General features: G+C 44.5%; 1 protein-coding gene across 1 annotated transcript in view; it reads right to left on the bottom strand.

The window, feature by feature from the left end:
• The window catches only part of ryr1b (ryanodine receptor 1b (skeletal)), a 274,065-nt gene that overhangs the window by 154,286 nt on the left and 99,864 nt on the right, over positions 1 to 19,915 (bottom strand). Inside the window, 5 exon segments of the mRNA XM_082956507.1 lie at positions 803 to 1,055; positions 1,252 to 1,443; positions 15,476 to 15,702; positions 19,292 to 19,378; positions 19,522 to 19,687. Of these exon segments, the coding sequence (XP_082812633.1) occupies positions 803 to 1,055; positions 1,252 to 1,443; positions 15,476 to 15,702; positions 19,292 to 19,378; positions 19,522 to 19,687 (925 nt within the window).

The following is a 19,915-nucleotide window of genomic DNA, read 5'->3' on the forward strand; positions in this document are numbered from 1 at the left end:
TCCAAGCTAACAGTATCTTAAATATCATGTATGAATCCATTTGACATTGTGACCCCCAAGCCCTCGCTCTCCGATGGGTATGGAGACTCGCACAGTGATTTTGATTAACAAAGTGGCTCCCTCAGGAATATTAGTGTTTACCACTGGCTTAGACCCACAGGGGTTTACCACAGGGGTTTACCACAGGGGTTTACCACAGGGGTTTACCACTGGCTTAGACCCACAGGGGTTTACCACAGGGGTTTACCACAGGGGTTTACCACAGGGGTTTACCACTGGCTTAGACCCACAGGGGTTTAAACAAATGTCTGTACATACACCAGATTCAGGCAAAAGAGCCCTTTACCTTCATTTACCTTCATTTGTTCATCATGTGTCTTGTTGCATGTAACAAAGCCACACAAGAAGCTGACTCACTGGCCATAGAGGTTTTTGTTCTGTATTTTGGTTAGGCCAGGGTGTGACTAGGGTGGGCATTCTATGTCCTTTTTTCTATGTTTTTGTATTTCTTTGTTTTGGCCTGGTATGGCTCTCAATCAGGGACAGCTGTACATCGTTGTCGCTGATTGGGAGTCAAACTTTGACAGCCTGTTTTCCTTTGGGTTTTTGTGGGTAGTTATTTCTGTTGTGTGGTTTGCACCTGACAGAACTGTTGGCTTTTGTTTGTTTCTTAAGTTCAAGTGTTTCGTATTATTAAAACTTCAATATGAACACTCTCCACGCTGCGTCTTGGTCCCCTCTGTCAGACGATCGTTACAGATAGGAACAATACAGTGATTTGATTTGAATTTAAGTGAATTACCTGAAGAGGGAAGATGGGACTGAGAGTGTACAGGTCGGGATCCGTCCCAACAAAGTTAATGGTTGAGAAGTGCAGCTTGGGTCTAAGACAGGTAGTTAACCCCACACCCGGAAGGTCAGAAGCCTTCTCAGCATCAGGGTACAGGGTGATGCTCAGCGTCTCGGCGGACATGGGCACAATGAACTCACGGTTGGTGCCCAGCCGTGCCCGCTTGGCTGACTCCAGGTGGATGGAGATCAGTAGGTCGTAGAACCTGGACAGGTAGAGGTTAAAGGTAAAAAGGTCATATTACCTGGAGACAGAGAGGTTGACAATAACAATTATTACATTGTAAATTAATTTTGTACACAAGTATTTTTTGAATAGTGTCTTGTGTAAGCCCACTTGGGCTGGGCACCTAATGTGTAAGAAGACACTGAGATAAAACAATCAACCAATCAGATCTGTACCCGCTGCGAAGGGGGCCGGGCAGGTAGGTGTTCTCCATGGCGTAGAAGAGCTGTGATTCGTCAACGTGTGAACAGAGGGCGTGTGCTACACGGTTGTTGCCCAGAGCGCAGACAGCACAGTACAGCATCAGAGTGTGGAAGTGGAACTTCAGTAGATCCAGGCGCTCAGACAACTCCAGGATGTCTATACACCTACAGGGAGGGATTAAAACCTTTACATAGGGTTGGGGAGTAAAGTACTACATGTAAAGATAATGTAAACTCGAAGCAATGAGGCCCAATCAGTCCTCCATGGCCCTGTTTATACCTGGTTCTAACATGCATCCTTTTTTTTAATCTTTTCTACATTCTGATTGTTGACCACATTTTTTGACAGGTGAAGACGATTAAAAGACACATTGTGATGTGATCTTCGTGACCACCTCCAGGGGGGTAGTCAGGGACCCATTGTTCCTGCATATCAATCTAGTGTAAACAGATCTGGATGGTCAAATCACTTAAATCATCACAACTTTAAAACCATTGAAATTGTTTTGGTACTTTTACCCCTTTTTCTCCCCAAATTGGTAGTTACAGTCTTGTCCGATAGCTGCAACTCCTCTATGAACTCGGGAGAGGCAAATGTTGAGAGCCGTGCGTCCTCCGAAACACGACCCTGCCAGGCCGCACTGTTTCTTGACACACTGCTCGCCTAACCAGGAAAGCCAGCCGCACCAATGTATCGGAGGAAACACCGTCCAGATGGCTAACCGTAGCCAGCTTGCAGGTGCCCGGCCCACCACAAGGAGTCGCTAGAGCGCGATGGGACAAGGAAATCCTGACCGGCCAAACCCTCCCCTAACCCGGACTAAAATTGTGCACCGCCTCATGGGTCTCCCGGTCACGGCCGGCTGTGACACAGCCTGGGATCGAACCAGGGTCTGTAGTGATGCCTCAAGCACAGCGATGCAGTGTCTTAGTCAGCTGCGCCACTCAGGAGGCAAATTCATATTATTTTGAAAGAAAATCTGTCAAATAATCTGTAGACAGGGAGGCACCAGGAAATCTGGTCACAATGCGGACACAGTGGACCGATAAGTGTGGTGTATTGAGAAATGTATAATGTGTTAATGAGTTTAGAAGTAAAACGGTTGCAAATAGCCAATGGGATTTGTATGCAGGGGGTTGAGTTATTTGAATTAACAAATGACAATGGGGTTTCCGTTCTTGCATCGAAGTGATTGGATTACAAGATGCAAGGTAGATAAAAGTTCAGTGATGTGTTGGAGAGTTCGCCTGAAGACACTAGAGAGTAGTCGACTGTAACGTGTTACGGATTCAATAATTCAATCTTAATTTAAACATTAAATAAATCTGTTCAGTTTATTATCAGTACGCTTCTGAGTCTTCAGTAAAAGAACCCAGCATTCTTAGGATGCGACAACTGGTGACGAGGATAACGGAATTCCGAGGCAAAATCCTCAGACTCCTGACGACCAACCGAGTGAACGAGCTAGAAAGTTAGCTAGTGCTAACGGTAGTAAATTAGCTGGTCAGCTGGGAAGAAATGACGCGTGGGCTAATGAGAGCTATGGTACATTTCAGTAGTGAGACCGGTTTGTGTTTCCAGGAGGATTAACGAGAGCTTCAGCACATATGAGGAGCGATTATTAGCCGTTTTTTGGAGGCCAACGGGATAGCTGATGACCGCGGAAGAGCGTTGTTTCTATCAGCCGTTGGTTCAAAGACATTTACGCTGCTGAAAGATTTGGTAGCGCCGAAGAAGCCGGCAGAGGCTAGCTTCCAGGAGCTAATTTCAGCTCTGATGTGTTGAGCGAGGGGTATGTTTTTTGTAATAGGAAACATTTGGTGGGAGAGACGTTAGCTGTGTATATTGCATCGCTAAAGGGACTGGCAGCTACATGTGAGTTTGGGGCTGCACTAGAGGAGCAGATGAGGGAGCAGCAAGTTTATGAAGTTGTCAGAAATCACCAGTCAGAAAAGAACGTAGGACTTTTTTTACTGTGTGTAGTGATCGTGAGTATGTGAAACCTTATATGGTCATGGTGAGATGTAACAGGGGGGAAAAGATAAAGATGGAGGAGGTAGATAATAGGTCTGCCCATTTCTATTATCTCAGAGAAGCTGTACAACAGCACATTTAAAGAAGCATCAACTTTAGCCTGGGGTAAAACAGTTCAAAGTTAGACCTTACAACAGGCCGACCAGCAAGTGGACGTAGATCAAGAGGCAATGCATTTCCTGACTATAAACACATTGAAGGGTTTATACCAGATTAATAGACTGCCTTATAGAGTATCAAGCGCTCCAACTGTATTCCAGCGTATTATGGACCAGGTCTTACAGGGTTAACCTGTTAACCTAGATGACATTCTTATCACAGGGAAATCGACAGAGGACCACTTACAGAACTTAGAAGCAGTGTTAAAGTTGGCTGCAAGAACGTGGGTTAAGAGTAAACAGGGACAAGTGTGCATCTTTTCAGTCTAGTGTCACTTACTTAGGTCACAGGATAGACGAACAGGGGGCTACATCCAGGATAGACGAACAGGGGCTACATCCAGGATAGACGAACAGGGGCTACATCCAGGATAGACGAACAGGGGCTATATCCAGGATAGACTAACAGGGGCTATATCCAGGATAGACGAACGGGGCTATATCCAGGATAGATGAACAGGGACTATATCCAGGATAGACGAACAGGGGCTATATCCAGGATAGACGAACAGGGGCTATATCCAGGATAGACGAACAGGGGGCTATATCCAGGATAGACGAACAGGGGGCTATATCCAGGATAGACGAACAGGGGCTATATCCAGGATAGACGAACAGGGGCTATATCCAGGATAGACGAACAGGGGCTATATCCAGGATAGACGAACCGGGGGCTACATCCAGGATAGACGAACAGGGGCTATATCCAGGATAGACGAACAGGGGCTGTATCCAGGATAGACGAACAGGGACTATATCCAGGATAGACGAACAGGGGCTATATCCAGGATAGACGAACAGGGGCTATATCCAGGATAGACGAACAGGGGCTATATCCAGGATAGACGAACAGGGGCTATATCCAGGAAAGACGAACAGGGTGCTATATCCAGGATAGACGAACAGGGGGCTACATCCAGGATAGAGGAACAGGGGGCTATATCCAGGATAGACTAACAGGGGCTACATCCAGGATAGACGAACAGGGGGCTACATCCAGGATAGACGAACAGGGGGCTATATCCAGGATAGACGAACAGGGGGATACATCCAGGATAGACGAACAGGGGGCTACATCCAGGATAGACGAACAAGGGGGCTACATCAAGGATAGATGAACAGGGGGCTATATGTAGGATAGACAAACAGGGGCTACATCCAGGATAGACGAACAGGGGGCTACATCCAGGATAGACGAACAGGGGGCTATATCCAGGATAGACGAACAGGGGGCTACATCCAGGATAGACGAACAGGGGGCTACATCCAGGATAGATGAACAGGGGGCTACATCCAGGATAGATGAACAGGGGGCTATATCCAGGATAGACGAACAAGGGCTACATCCAGGATAGACGAACAGGGGCTAGATCCAGGATAGATGAACAGGGGGCTATATCCAGGATAGATGAACAGGGGGCTACATCCAGGATAGACGAACAGGGGGCTACATCCAGGATAGACGAACAGGGGGCTACATCCAGGATAGACGAACAGGGGGCTACATCCAGGATAGACGAACAAGGGCTACATCCAGGATAGACGAACAGGGGGCTATATCCAGGATAGATGAACAGGGGGCTACATCCAGGATAGACGAACAGGGGGCTATATCCAGGATAGACGAACAGGGGCTATATCCAGGATAGACGAACAGGGGGATATATCCAGGATAGACGAACAGGGGAGAATATCCAGGATAGACGAACAGGGGGCTACATCCAGGATAGACGAACAGGGGGCTATATCCAGGATAGATGAACAGGGGGCTACATCCAGGATAGACTAACAGGGGCTACATCCAGGATAGATGAACAGGGGGCTACATCCAGGATAGATGAACAGGGGGCTACATCCAGGATAGACGACCAGGGGCTACATCCAGGATAGATGAACAGGGGGCTACATCCAGGATAGACGAACAGGGGGCTACATCCAGGATAGAGGAACAGGTGGCTATATCCAGGATAGACGAACAGGGGGATACATCCAGGATAGACGAACAGGGGGCTACATCCAGGATAGACGAACAGGGGGCTATATCCAGGATAGATGAACAGGGGGCTATATCCAGGATAGACGAACAGGGGGCTACATCCAGGATAGACGAACAGGGGCTACATCCAGCATAGACGAACAGGGGGCTACATCCAGGATAGACGAACAGGGGGCTATATCCAGGATAGACGAACAGGGGGCTACATCCAGGATAGACAAACGGGGCTACATCCAGGATAGATGAACAGGGGGCTACATCCAGGATAGATGAACAGGAGGCTATATCCAGGATAGATGAACAGGAGGCTATATCCAGGATAAATGAACAGGGGGCTATATCCAGGATAGATGAACAGGGGGCTACATCCAGGATAGACGAACAGGGGGCTACATCCAGGATAGACGAACAGGGGGCTATATCCAGGATAGACGAACAAGGGCTACATCCAGGATAGACGAACAGGGGGCTATATCCAGGATAGATGAACAGGGGGCTACATCCAGGATAGACGAACAGGGGGCTATATCCAGGATAGACGAACAGGGGGCTATATCCAGGATAGACGAACAGGGGGCTACATCCAGGATAGACGAACAGGGGGCTACATCCAGGATAGACGACCAGGGGCTACATCCAGGATAGATGAACAGGGGGCTACATCCAGGATAGACGAACAGGGGGCTACATCCAGGATAGAGGAACAGGGGGCTATATCCAGGATAGACGAACAGGGGGATACATCCAGGATAGACGAACAGGGGGCTACATCCAGGATAGATGAACAGGGGGCTACATCCAGGATAGACGAACAGGGGGCTACATCCAGGATAGACGAACAGGGGGCTATATCCAGGATAGATGAACAGGGGGCTATATCCAGGATAGACGAACAGGGGGCTACATCCAGGATAGACGAACAGGGGGCTATATCCAGGATAGATGAACAGGGGGCTATATCCAGGATAGACAAACAGGGGGCTACATCCAGGATAGACGAACAGGGGCTCAATCCAGGATAGACGAACAAGGGCTACATCCAGGATAGATGAACAGGGGCTAGATCCAGGATAGATTAACAGGGGGTTATATCCAGGATAGATGAACAGGGGGCTATATCCAGGATAAATGAACAGGGGGCTATATCCAGGATAGATGAACAGGGGGCTACATCCAGGATAGACGAACAGGGGGCTACATCCAGGTTAGACGAACAGGGGGCTACATCCAGGATAGACGAACAGGGGGCTATATCCAGGATAGACGAACAAGGGCTACATCCAGGATAGACGAACAGGGGGCTATATCCAGGATAGATGACCAGGGGGCTACATCCAGGATAGACGAACAGGGGGCTATATCCAGGATAGACGAACAGGGGGCTATATCCAGGATAGACGAACAGGGGGCTACATCCAGGATAGACGAACAGGGGGCCACATCCAGGATAGACGAACAGGGGCTACATCCAGGATAGACGAACAGGGGGCTACATCCAGGATAGACGAACAGGGGGCTACATCCAGGATAGATGAACAGGGGGCCACATCCAGTGCAGTACAAGACTGAAGCCATAGCAAAGGCAGAACTCAGAGCGTATCTGTCTTTCCTTACCTACTATGGTCAAGTTCAAGGGAGAATCTCTATATTCCCATCAGAGCTCTATGACAGAGCTCTTATTAACAGAAAGAGAGCACCTTGGGTGTGGGTCAGAGCAATGTCAGCCGGCATTTGAAACGACGAAGACGCAGTTGTGTCCCTCCTCAGTGTTAGTGCACTATGACCCACACACGGCAGTAATATCGGCTTGTGATGCCTCACCATAACGGGGCGGGATGATGCCATCTCACACACACACACGGTGCCTGACGGTAGCGTGAGAGAGGCCTATTGCATTTGCTTCACGCAATCCAAAACTATCGAGTGTCGGCTTTAGATGTACTTCCCATTTTAGCGAAGAACATAGCCAGGCAAAACAAGGACAAGGACAAGGGTTTGGCAAAAAGTCAAGCATTTCACACTTACAGGATGGCCTAACCAATGTTACTGATGCTGAACTAAAGCCTTATTGGGTGAGAAGGGATGAGCTCACTGTAGAAAGTGATTGTGTGTTATGGGGTTATGAGAGTGGTGGTGTCGGCTACTCTACAGAGGGACCTACTGAAGGAGTTACATGAAAACCCCACTGGGTCAACATGGAAGGTCTTGCAAAGGAGCCACTTTTGGGGGCCCAGGTTAGACTCAGACATAGAGGACATGGTATACATTCTGTATACATCTGGCCCTTCTTTGGACACTGTGTTAAACAAACCTCCAGACGAGCTTCAATGCCATACAACAGTCCTTCCGTGGCCTCCAACTGCTCCTAAATGCTAGTAAAACTAAATGCATGCTCTTCAACCGATCGCTGCCCGCTCCCTCCCGCCCGTCCAGCATCACTACTCTGGACGGTTCTGACTTAGAATATGTGGACAACTACAAATACCTAGGTGTCTGGTTAGACTGTAAACTCTCCTTCCAGACTCACATTAAGCATCTCCAATCCAAAATTAAATCTAGAATCGGCTTCCTATTTCGCAACTAAGCCTCCTTCACTCATGCTGCCAAACATACCCTCGTAAAACTGACCATCCTTCCGATCCTTGGCCCTCGCTTCATATTCGTCGCCAAACCCACTGGCTCCAGGTCATCTATAAGTCTTTGCTAGGTAAAGCCCCGCCTTATCTCAGCTCACTGGTCACCATAGCAACACCCACCCATAGCACGCGCTCCAGCAGGTATATTTCACTGGTCACCCCCAAAACCAATTCCTCTTTTGGCCGCCTTTCCTTCCAGTTCCCTGCTGCCAATGACTGGAACGAATTGCAAAAATCACTGAAGCTGGAGACTTATATCTCCCTCTCTAACTTTAAGCATCAGCTGTCAGAGCAGCTCACAGATCACTGCATCTGTACACAGCCCATCTGTAAATAGCCCATCCAACTACCTCATCCCCATATTATTACTTATCCTCTTGCTCCTTTGCACCCCAGTATCTCTACTTGCACATCATCATCTGCACATCTATCACTCCAGTATTAATGCTAAATTGTAATTATTTTCGCCTCTATGGCCTATTTATTGCCTTACCTCCCTACTCTTCTACATTTGCACACACTGTACATAGATTTTTCTATTGTATTATTGACTGTATGTTTGTTTATTCCATGTGTAACTCCCTGTGTTGTTGTTTTTGTCACACTGCTTTACCTTTATCTTGGCCAGGTCGCAGTTGTAAATGAGAACTTGTTCTCAACTAGCCTACCTGGTTAAATAAAGGTGTAATAAAATAAATAAATACAAATAAATAAAAACATGGTAAGGAGATGCCAGTCGTGTCAGTCTAATAGACATACGCCCGAACTTTGCACCAGTGCATCGTTGGAAATGGCCTGAGAGGGGGTACTTGGCACCATATAGGTTTTTCTCAAAAGGAAAAGCACCCAGTTGTTGGTAGTTACGGACTCACGCTGACCAGAAGGGAAGTGTATTAGTAACACTTTAGCTACAGCCACGGTAGAGACACTGAATGTTCTCAGCCTACGGGTTAGTTGAGGAGTGTAGTTTCAGACAATGAGCCACAGCTGGTGTCAAAAAGAGATGGAGACATTCTTCCAGTTGAATGCGTCAAGTAGGTTCCATATCGTGCAGCTTCAAAAAGGCGTAGCAGAGCGACTTGTACAGAATCTAAAACAGGCTCTAGAGAAGGACCAAGTGCATCAGGACGGTCTGTACAGCATATTGTGGACAACTTTCTGTTTGCCTACAGGAGTACGCCACATGCCACAACTGGGGAAAACTCCGGCACAGTTGTTCCTAAAACGACAGGTTAGAACAAGGTTATCACTGGTTAAATCCAGTTTTTTCAGCTGACATACAGTCTAAGATACAGGACAAGCGCCTTCGGGTTTTTTTCTCAGTCGGGAACAAACAGTGTTTGTTCGAGATTTACCGGGGAGGAGAGAAAGAGAGAAATGAGTACCAGTGGTTGTGAAAAAGGCTACTTGGTCCTGTAATCTACAGGAACGGACAATGGGGTTTCCGTTCTTGCATTGAAGTGATTGGATTACGAGATGCAAGGGAGGTAAAAGTCCAATGATGTGTTGGAGATTTCGCCTGAAGACACTAGAGAGAGTAGTCGACTGTAACGTGTTAAGGAGAACATTAAATACATCTGTTCCATTTATTATATCGTTTTTGGGTTTTGCTCAGGTAAAACAATTTGGCTAATCTAAATTTCCATATTTCCAATTAATATTCTTGAAGATCGAGTGGTATTAAATTGATTGTTATGACTGGAAATCTGATAGACTTTGGGTTTTTAATGTAAAGATATTGACTGATTATATTATTATCTGTTTTATTATCCGAAAGTAATGGGTTAGAAAAAGCCTACATAACCAACCCATAAAGTAATATTTAACATCCAAAAGTTACTTTACCGATTACAATTTTGGACAGGTAACTAGTAACTGTAATGGATTACATTTAGAAAAGTAACTTACCCGACCCTGAATACACATACAGTACCTGTCTGTCTAGGACCACCCACCTACTCTGTTCCAAACGCCAGGACTGAGAGATAACGTACAGGAAATGCCCCATACTCTACATCTAACATTTACATCATTTAGCAGACGCTCTTATCCAGAGCAACTTACAGTAGTGAATACATACATTTCATTTTATGCATTTTTTTTTTTTTTTGTACTGGCCACCCCCCATGGGAATCGAACCCACAACCCTGGAGTTGCACACACCATGCTGGCGTTGCAAACACCATGCTCTACCAACTGAGCCACAGGGAAGGCCCAAATGATCAATAAGACTATTTGAGTCTTCTCATCTAAATTGTGTTCAGTTCAAAATGCGCGTGACCCGCCCTCCTGAGGATCTGTCTTTATCTGTCATCTATTTTCTGTGTTTGAGGGATACGAAATACACTTAAATCACATAAATCTTGCTGGATTGATTGCTTTTCATTGTACTCCTTCGACTCTTTCATACTCTTGGGTTGTGCCTTTCGTTTTTTTTTCCCCCGTTATTAACGTTACGACCGCATAATTGTTTTTAACGACCTGTCAAACACACCCCGGGTAAAGGCTGAGATGTGTTCTGTGGAATACATTGTCTTTCCCTTGAAAGTTTTCGTCGGGGATTTAATGCACCGTCTCGACACTTACATCACAAGAAAGAGAAGAAAGATAACTTTATTTTCATGGGTGTACATTTTTTTTGGGTGGAATGGAAAAAGTAATCATTTAATACAGTTGACATTTTTTTTTACAAATTAGATGAAATGAAAGCAACTTCCGAAAATTAACCCTCTTATTATAGGGATATTATGTCTGATCTCGCAAACATTTGTAAAGTATGTTTAGATAGGTGTAATCATGAACCAGGCCTGTTGATTTTTAATCAGAGTTATAGTATCCTATTATTGACACACTTGTTGAATTATACAACAGAATGTGACAACAACAATAATTAATGAGGCCGTCTAGACAGGTGGACAGATCAAGTGCTTGACGGTTGCAGCCCTGCTCCACCCCTTTATGTTAATGTTTCACATATTCATATATGCAAATACTAATCCTTCTGAAAACATTCAGACCCTTTGACTTTTTCCACATTTTGTTAGATTACAGCATTATTCTAAAATGGATAAAATATTTTCTAAAATCTCAGCAATCTACCCACAACATCCCATAATGACAAAGTGAAAACATATTTTTAGAAATGTTTACAATATATATATATATTTTTTAAACATAAATACATAAGTATTCAGACCCTTTTCTATGAGACTCAAAATTGAGCTCAGGTGCATTCTGTTTCCATTGATCATTCTTGAGATGTTTCTATAACTTGATTGGAGTCCACCTGTGGTAAATTGAATTGATTGGACATGATTTAAAAAGGTACACACCTGTCTATATAAGGTCCCACAGTTGACAGTGCATGTCAGTGCAAAAATCAAGCCATGAGGTCGAAGGAATTGTCCACAGAGCTCCAAGACAGGATTGTGTCGAGGTACAGATCTAGGGAAGGGTATCAAAACATTTCTGCAGCATTGAAGGTCCAAAAGAACACAGTGGCCTCCATCATTCTTAAATGGAAGAAGTTTGGAACAACCAAGACTCTTCCTAGAGCTGGCCGCCCGGCCAAAGTGAGCAAACGGGGAAGAAAGGCTTGGTCAGGGAGGTGACCAAGAACCCAATTGTCACTCTGTCAGAGCTCCAGAGTTCCTCTGTGGAGATGGGAGAACCTTCCAGAAGAACAACCATCTCTGCATCACTCCACCAATCAGGACTTTATGGTAGACTGGCCAGACCGAAGCCACTCCTCAGTAAAAGGCACATGACAGCCCGCTTGGAGTTTGGCAAAAGGCAAAGATTCTCTGGTCTGATGAAAACAAGATTGAACTCTTTGGCCTGAATGCCAAGTGTGACGTCTGGAGTAAACCTGGCACCATCTCTACGGTGAAGCATGGTGGTGGCAGCATACGTTTTTTTCAGTGGCAGTGACTGGGAGACTATTCAAAGATGAACGGAGCAAAGTAGAGAGATCCTTGATGAAAACCTGTTCCAGAGCGCTCAGGACCTCAGACTGGGGCAAAGGTTCACCTTCCAACAGGACAACGACCTTAAGCACACAGCCAAGACAACGCAGGAGTGGCTTTGGGACAAGTCTCTGAATGTCCTTGAGTGGCCCAGCCAGAGCCCGGAACTTGAACCCGATCAAACATCTCTGGAGAGACCTAAAAATAGCTGTGCATCAACCCTCCCTATTACAACCTGACAGAGCTTGAGAGGATCTGCAGAGAAGAATGGGAGAAATTCCCCAAATACAGGTGTTCCAGTCTTGTAGCGTCATACCCGAGAAGACTTGATGCTGTAATCACTGCCAAAAGTGCTTCAACAAAGTACTGAGTAAAGGGTCTGAATAGTTATGTAAATGTAATATTGAATTTTTTATTTTTTATTAGCAAAAATTTTTTTTTACCATTTTGGTTTTGTCATTATGGGGTATTGTGATGTCATTATGGGGTATTGTGATGTCATTATGGGGTATTGTGACGTCATTATGGGGTATTCTGTGTAGATTGATGAGAGAAAAAAAACGATTTAATAAATTTTAGAATAAGGCTGTAACGTAGCAAAATGTGAAAAACGTCAATGGGTCTGAATACTTTCCAAAGGCACTGTATAAATGTATTTATTTTAACACAAAATGTTTTTCTAAATACCTAATACAATAAAATAATATATGACTGCATTCTAAGAATTTCTTTCAATTTTGCTAATATATTGAATACTTGAATTCCCACCAAAAACCCTGCATTATTTGTTGAATACGGAACAAAAATATAAACACAACATTGTAAAGTGTTGGTTCCCTATTTTATGAGCTGAAATAAAAGATCCTAGAAATGTTCCACTCGTTTCAGGAAACTAGACATATGTCGCACGTCTCTACTTCACAGGAGAGCCATTTGAACATTTAAAAAAAAAAAACATATATTTTTGATCAAAATGTGTTTTTTGGCAGAACTGCCTTCTGGAACATGTGAACTTTCATGTGCCTTAATAACAAACGTGTATTCCATCCGTAAATACTAGCCTAGTTGGTTTAGCCACGGAAAAAGCGAGGAACCTTCCCGCTAGCCGTGATTGGCTGAGATAATGGATGGGCTGGACATGCCGAGAGATGAGTTTGGATTGGATGCTACGAGTAGCGCAGCGGTCTAAGGCACTGCCTCTCAGTGCTAGAGGCGTCACTACAGACCCTGGTTCGATTCCAGGCTGTATCACATAGGGCGGCGCACAATTGGCCCAGGGTTTGGCCTGGCCGTCATTGTAAATAAGAATTTGTTCTGAATTGACTTGCCTAGTTAAATAAAGGTAAAATAAACTAAATAAATAACTGTCTATAAATACAACAGTAACTTGATTATGCCATTCTTAGTGCAAATTTAGACAAAATAAAAAGACCTAGCTAGCTAAAACAAAGTCAAACAGTTCCTTTAAAAATTGATAGTCCTTTCTGCGGTTTTTGAAAGATATAACGTTAGCCATCGAGAACTACAAAAGTTTTCCTACTTTTCTCAACAACATTGATGTCCTGAATTTTAGCGGGCGCTATCGACAGATCAGTTGGAAAAAGTGATGGGCTACTTTCTGCTCAGACCAAGGTCAGTGTGAACCTGGAGTGACTTGACACAACGCCGGCCAAACAAGATGTAGCTACAAACAAAACAGAGTTACATGGTTCCAGTCTGCCGTGAAGCGTTCATCAATATATACGGGTAAGAGTCTAACTTGCAATGAAAACGTTTCTATACGTTTCTAATTTAGTCAGAAAATCGTTTTCATTGCAAGTTAAATCATACTGTTAGCTAGGTAGCGAACGTTAGCTTGGTGGCTCGCTAGCTAATGTTACATGTATAATCTGTGTAGTATTATTATTATTTAAATCAGAAACCCATTTGCATTGCTAGATATGGCCTAATGTTAGGTAGACATCTAACATTGAACCTAGTTTGTTAGCTTTAGCTTCCTGCAGATTCATACTACAGCTACGACAATGTTTTGTATTGGTAATAGTATGAGTTGAGATTATGCCGGTTCATTGTTTCGCTAGCTAGCTAGCTACATGTCTAAACAAAAAGTGTGTCTGAGGGTGATTATGGCCATCTACTGTATTTCATGAACATGTGTACATGTCTAGACAATAGTGACCCATCCACTTATCTAGGTGTGACTGGGGCGTGGTTATAGCATATCCTTCACATAAACATTCAATTTTGACAAGTGTGTCTGGTAAGCGTCATCTAATAATTATAAAATATTTATAAAATATTTTTATCTGGACACTTTCTGTTTTTTATTTTTGGTACTATGCAAGTAACCACTTCACTGTACCGTTTACACCTTCTGTATATCCTGCGCATGTGACAAATAAACTTAGATTTTATTTGATATAGTGTGAGTTTACCAGAGACGGTAATGTGAAGAACAACAGGACCTGCACCAAAGTCAGATTAGGATATAGGATGAGATAAAGATAAGGACTAGATAAAGTGTATTTTTACCTGAAGTTTTAACTTATTGTAGGCTTCTACTTTCATCACTTTTAGTCTTAAAATCTTTGGATGTTTTTTACTACACTACCTTACTCCCTCTGTTTAGCACATGGCCTCACATGTGAATCCTTAAAGAGATGGGTGGGGCTAAGGCTTAAGAGGGTGGGAACGATGCTGAATGGGTAGAGACAAAGAAAGGCTCTCCAGTAGGTACCCAAAATATTCAAGGGTCATTTTCTCAAAAGTGGGGTTAAAAGTTTATCAACTTTCAAAGTAGAATTACTTTCCCATTGTTCCTCAACTGCAGTGTATGATATACCATTTTGAAGCTCTGAGTCTGTACTTTTATCCAATGTAAAAAAAAAACCACAATTTCAGATGTTGTTACATAAGACCGAATCGAGGCAGTCGATAAAGTGTTTTCTGTGGCAGTAAAATGTTTTATGTCCGAAATCAATATCTGATGGATTATAAACATTCTAAAAGTTTGGAGTACCTTCATCCATTGTCCAACTGTTGCATTTATTAGAATTGTTTATGACCGTTGATAATGTAATTGTTTATTTAGTCCAAATCCACGTATTTCAGTGTCTATGACTGTCATATGGATATTAAAAAAAACTTGAACCTTAACATCTCAATCAACTGTTGTATGTTTACAGCATTTGAAAAAAAAAATTTTTAAATGATTAAAACAATTTGAAAAGTAATTCACTGAAACTGGCCCATTATTGTCTATAACAATATCCAAATATTGCTAACTGAATTGAGTTCAACCCTGTAGTGTACAGTCTATCTCTAACCAGTTCTCCACTGGTATATATACAGGGCCATCATGGCAAAGGGTTAGGCTTAACGTGAACACTGTGTTTGCTGTATCTAACCTGTTCTCCTCAGGTATATGCAGGGCCATCATGGTGAGTGGTTCGGTACACTCCACCATCCAGCCCAGCCTCTCGCTGACCCTGCCGACCTCTGGGTTCAGGAAGTGGTTGGGCATGCGGGACCAGATGACAGGGGTCAACATCTGGATGTCCAGCCTGGGCGGGCACTGGGGCACTGGGTTCTTACGCTCACTCCGGAACATGGCTGCTGAGATGGGCATGATGTTCTGAGAGGAGAAGAAGAAGAAGACATGATATGATGTCTTGGTCAAAGACATCTCAATAAAGGGAGAGATTTTTTTTTCTGGTAGGAGGAGAGTAATAAGACAGATCAAAAGAAGAAGAGGAGAGAAAACAGCAGGTCATTATCAACAGGAACTCATACTGAGGGGTTCAGGAGAGAAAACAGCAGGTCATTATCAACAGGAACTCATACTGAGGGGTCCAGGAGAGAAAACAGCAGGTCATTATCAACAGGAACTCATACTGAGGGGTTCAGGAGAGAAAACAGCAGGTCATTATCAACAGGAACTCATACTGAGGGGTCCAGGAGAGAAAACAGCAGGTCATTATCAACAGGAACTCATACTGAGGGGTTCAGGAGAGAAAACAGCAGGTCATTATCAACAGGAACTCATACTGAGGGGTTCAGGAGAGAAAACAGCAGGTCATTATCAACAGGAACTCATACTGAGGGGTTCAGGAGAGAAAACAGCAGGTCATTATCAACAGGAACTCATACTGAGGGGTCCAGGAGAGAAAACAGCAGGTCATTATCAACAGGAACTCATACTGAGGGGTTCAGGAGAGAAAACAGCAGGTCATTATCAACAGGAACTCATACTGAGGGGTCCAGAAGAGAAAACAGCAGGTCATTATCAACAGGAACTCATACTGAGGGGTCCAGGACAGAAAACAGCAGGTCATTATCAACAGGAACTCATACTGAGGGGTCCAGAAGAGAAAACAGCAGGTCATTATCAACAGGAACTCATACTGAGGGGTTCAGGAGAGAAAACAGCAGGTCATTATCAACAGGAACTCATACTGAGGGGTCCAGGAGAGAAAACAGCAGGTCATTATCAACAGGAACTCATACTGAGGGGTCCAGAAGAGAAAACAGCAGGTCATTATCAACAGGAACTCATACTGAGGGGTCCAGGAGAGAAAACAGCAGGTCATTATCAACAGGAACTCATACTGAGGGGTTCAGGAGAGAAAACAGCAGGTCATTATCAACAGGAACTCATACTGAGGGGTTCAGGAGAGAAAACAGCAGGTCATTATCAACAGGAACTCATACTGAGGGGTTCAGGAGAGAAAACAGCAGGTCATTATCAACAGGAACTCATACTGAGGGGTTCAGGAGAGAAAACAGCAGGTCATTATCAACAGGAACTCATACTGAGGGGTTCAGGAGAGAAAACAGCAGGTCATTATCAACAGGAACTCATACTGAGGGGTCCAGGAGAGAAAACAGCAGGTCATTATCAACAGGAACTCATACTGAGGGGTTCAGGAGAGAAAACAGCAGGTCATTATCAACAGGAACTCATACTGAGGGGTTCAGGAGAGAAAACAGCAGGTCATTATCAACAGGAACTCATACTGAGGGGTCCAGGAGAGAAAACAGCAGGTCATTATCAACAGGAACTCATACTGAGGGGTTCAGGAGAGAAAACAGCAGGTCATTATCAACAGGAACTCATACTGAGGGGTCCAGAAGAGAAAACAGCAGGTCATTATCAACAGGAACTCATACTGAGGGGTTCAGGAGAGAAAACAGCAGGTCATTATCAACAGGAACTCATACTGAGGGGTTCAGGAGAGAAAACAGCAGGTCATTATCAACAGGAACTCATACTGAGGGGTCCAGAAGAGAAAACAGCAGGTCATTATCAACAGGAACTCATACTGAGGGGTTCAGGAGAGAAAACAGCAGGTCATTATCAACAGGAACTCATACTGAGGGGTTCAGGAGAGAAAACAGCAGGTCATTATCAACAGGAACTCATACTGAGGGGTTCAGGAGAGAAAACAGCAGGTCATTATCAACAGGAACTCATACTGAGGGGTTCAGGAGAGAAAACAGCAGGTCATTATCAACAGGAACTCATACTGAGGGGTCCAGGAGAGAAAACAGCAGGTCATTATCAACAGGAACTCATACTGAGGGGTTCAGGAGAGAAAACAGCAGGTCATTATCAACAGGAACTCATACTGAGGGGTCCAGGAGAGAAAACAGCAGGTCATTATCAACAGGATCTCATACTGAGGGGTCCAGGAGAGAAAACAGCAGGTCATTATCAACAGGAACTCATACTGAGGGGTCCAGGAGAGAAAACAGCAGGTCATTATCAACAGGAACTCATACTGAGGGGTCCAGGAGAGAAAACAGCAGGTCATTATCAACAGGAACTCATACTGAGGGGTCCAGAAGAGAAAACAGCAGGTCATTATCAACAGGAACTCATACTGAGGGGTTCAGGAGAGAAAACAGCAGGTCATTATCAACAGGAACTCATACTGAGGGGTTCAGGAGAGAAAACAGCAGGTCATTATCAACAGGAACTCATACTGAGGGGTCCAGGAGAGAAAACAGCAGGTCATTATCAACAGGATCTCATACTGAGGGGTTCAGGAGAGAAAACAGCAGGTCATTATCAACAGGAACTCATACTGAGGGGTTCAGGAGAGAAAACAGCAGGTCATTATCAACAGGAACTCATACTGAGGGGTTCAGGAGAGAAAACAGCAGGTCATTATCAACAGGAACTCATACTGAGGGGTCCAGGAGAGAAAACAGCAGGTCATTATCAACAGGAACTCATACTGAGGGGTTCAGGAGAGAAAACAGCAGGTCATTATCAACAGGAACTCATACTGAGGGGTCCAGAAGAGAAAACAGCAGGTCATTATCAACAGGAACTCATACTGAGGGGTTCAGGAGAGAAAACAGCAGGTCATTATCAACAGGAACTCATACTGAGGGGTTCAGGAGAGAAAACAGCAGGTCATTATCAACAGGAACTCATACTGAGGGGTTCAGGAGAGAAAACAGCAGGTCATTATCAACAGGAACTCATACTGAGGGGTCCAGGAGAGAAAACAGCAGGTCATTATCAACAGGAACTCATACTGAGGGGTCCAGGAGAGAAAACAGCAGGTCATTATCAACAGGATCTCATACTGAGGGGTTCAGGAGAGAAAACAGCAGGTCATTATCAACAGGAACTCATACTGAGGGGTTCAGGAGAGAAAACAGCAGGTCATTATCAACAGGAACTCATACTGAGGGGTTCAGGAGAGAAAACAGCAGGTCATTATCAACAGGAACTCATACTGAGGGGTCCAGGAGAGAAAACAGCAGGTCATTATCAACAGGAACTCATACTGAGGGGTTCAGGAGAGAAAACAGCAGGTCATTATCAACAGGAACTCATACTGAGGGGTCCAGAAGAGAAAACAGCAGGTCATTATCAACAGGAACTCATACTGAGGGGTTCAGGAGAGAAAACAGCAGGTCATTATCAACAGGAACTCATACTGAGGGGTTCAGGAGAGAAAACAGCAGGTCATTATCAACAGGAACTCATACTGAGGGGTCCAGGAGAGAAAACAGCAGAATAGAAAGGAAAATGGTGTAGTTTAGAGAATGGGACAAGGTCAGACTTGTGAGTATGGAGTACTTGGAGTACTTTAAGGGAGTGGGAAGGGAGGAGGAGGATGAGGAAGAGGATGAACATGATGAAGAGGAGGAGGAGGAGAAAGAGGAGAAAGAGGATGAGGAAGAGGAAGGAGGAGGAGAATTCTGACCTTGAGTTTCCCCAGCTCCAGCTGTACCATGTTCTGACTGGAGGGCTGGACGAACACAGCAGGAAACAGCTTTGTGTTGGGCTCCACCTGGAAGAAACAAAATTCCTCTGTCAACAACATCCCACCCCCAGTCATCCTCAGTGACATAGCCAACATGTGCCTAGGAGTCTCACCACACACACCTGATACTACACACACCCACACAAATACACACACACACACACACACACCTGGTAGAAGGTGTTTATCTCCTTCCCATTGGCTGTGAATGTCATGAGGCCTGTTGCCAGGTCGACCAGGCAGCCAACCACAGTGTCCTCCTGGCTGAACCTGGCCTGCTGGGAGCTGTTGCCGAAGTCTCCTCCCCACACCATGTAGCAGTTACTATGCTTCATACTGTAGACACAGAGCAGTTATAACCTGTTATTGACATCTATAACCTCTCCTCTCCAGACCATATATCAGTTACTATGCTTCATACTGTAGACACAGAGCAGTTATAACCTGTTATTGACATCTATAACCTCTCCTCTCCAGACCATGTATCAGTTACTATGCTTCATACTGTAGACACAGAGCAGTTATAACCTGTTATTGACATCTATAACCTCTCCTCTCCAGACC

This window comes from Salmo salar, chromosome 09, assembly GCF_965601325.2.
Source record: "Salmo salar chromosome 09, fSalSal1, whole genome shotgun sequence".
In the NCBI taxonomy this organism is placed as follows: domain Eukaryota; kingdom Metazoa; phylum Chordata; class Actinopteri; order Salmoniformes; family Salmonidae; genus Salmo; species Salmo salar.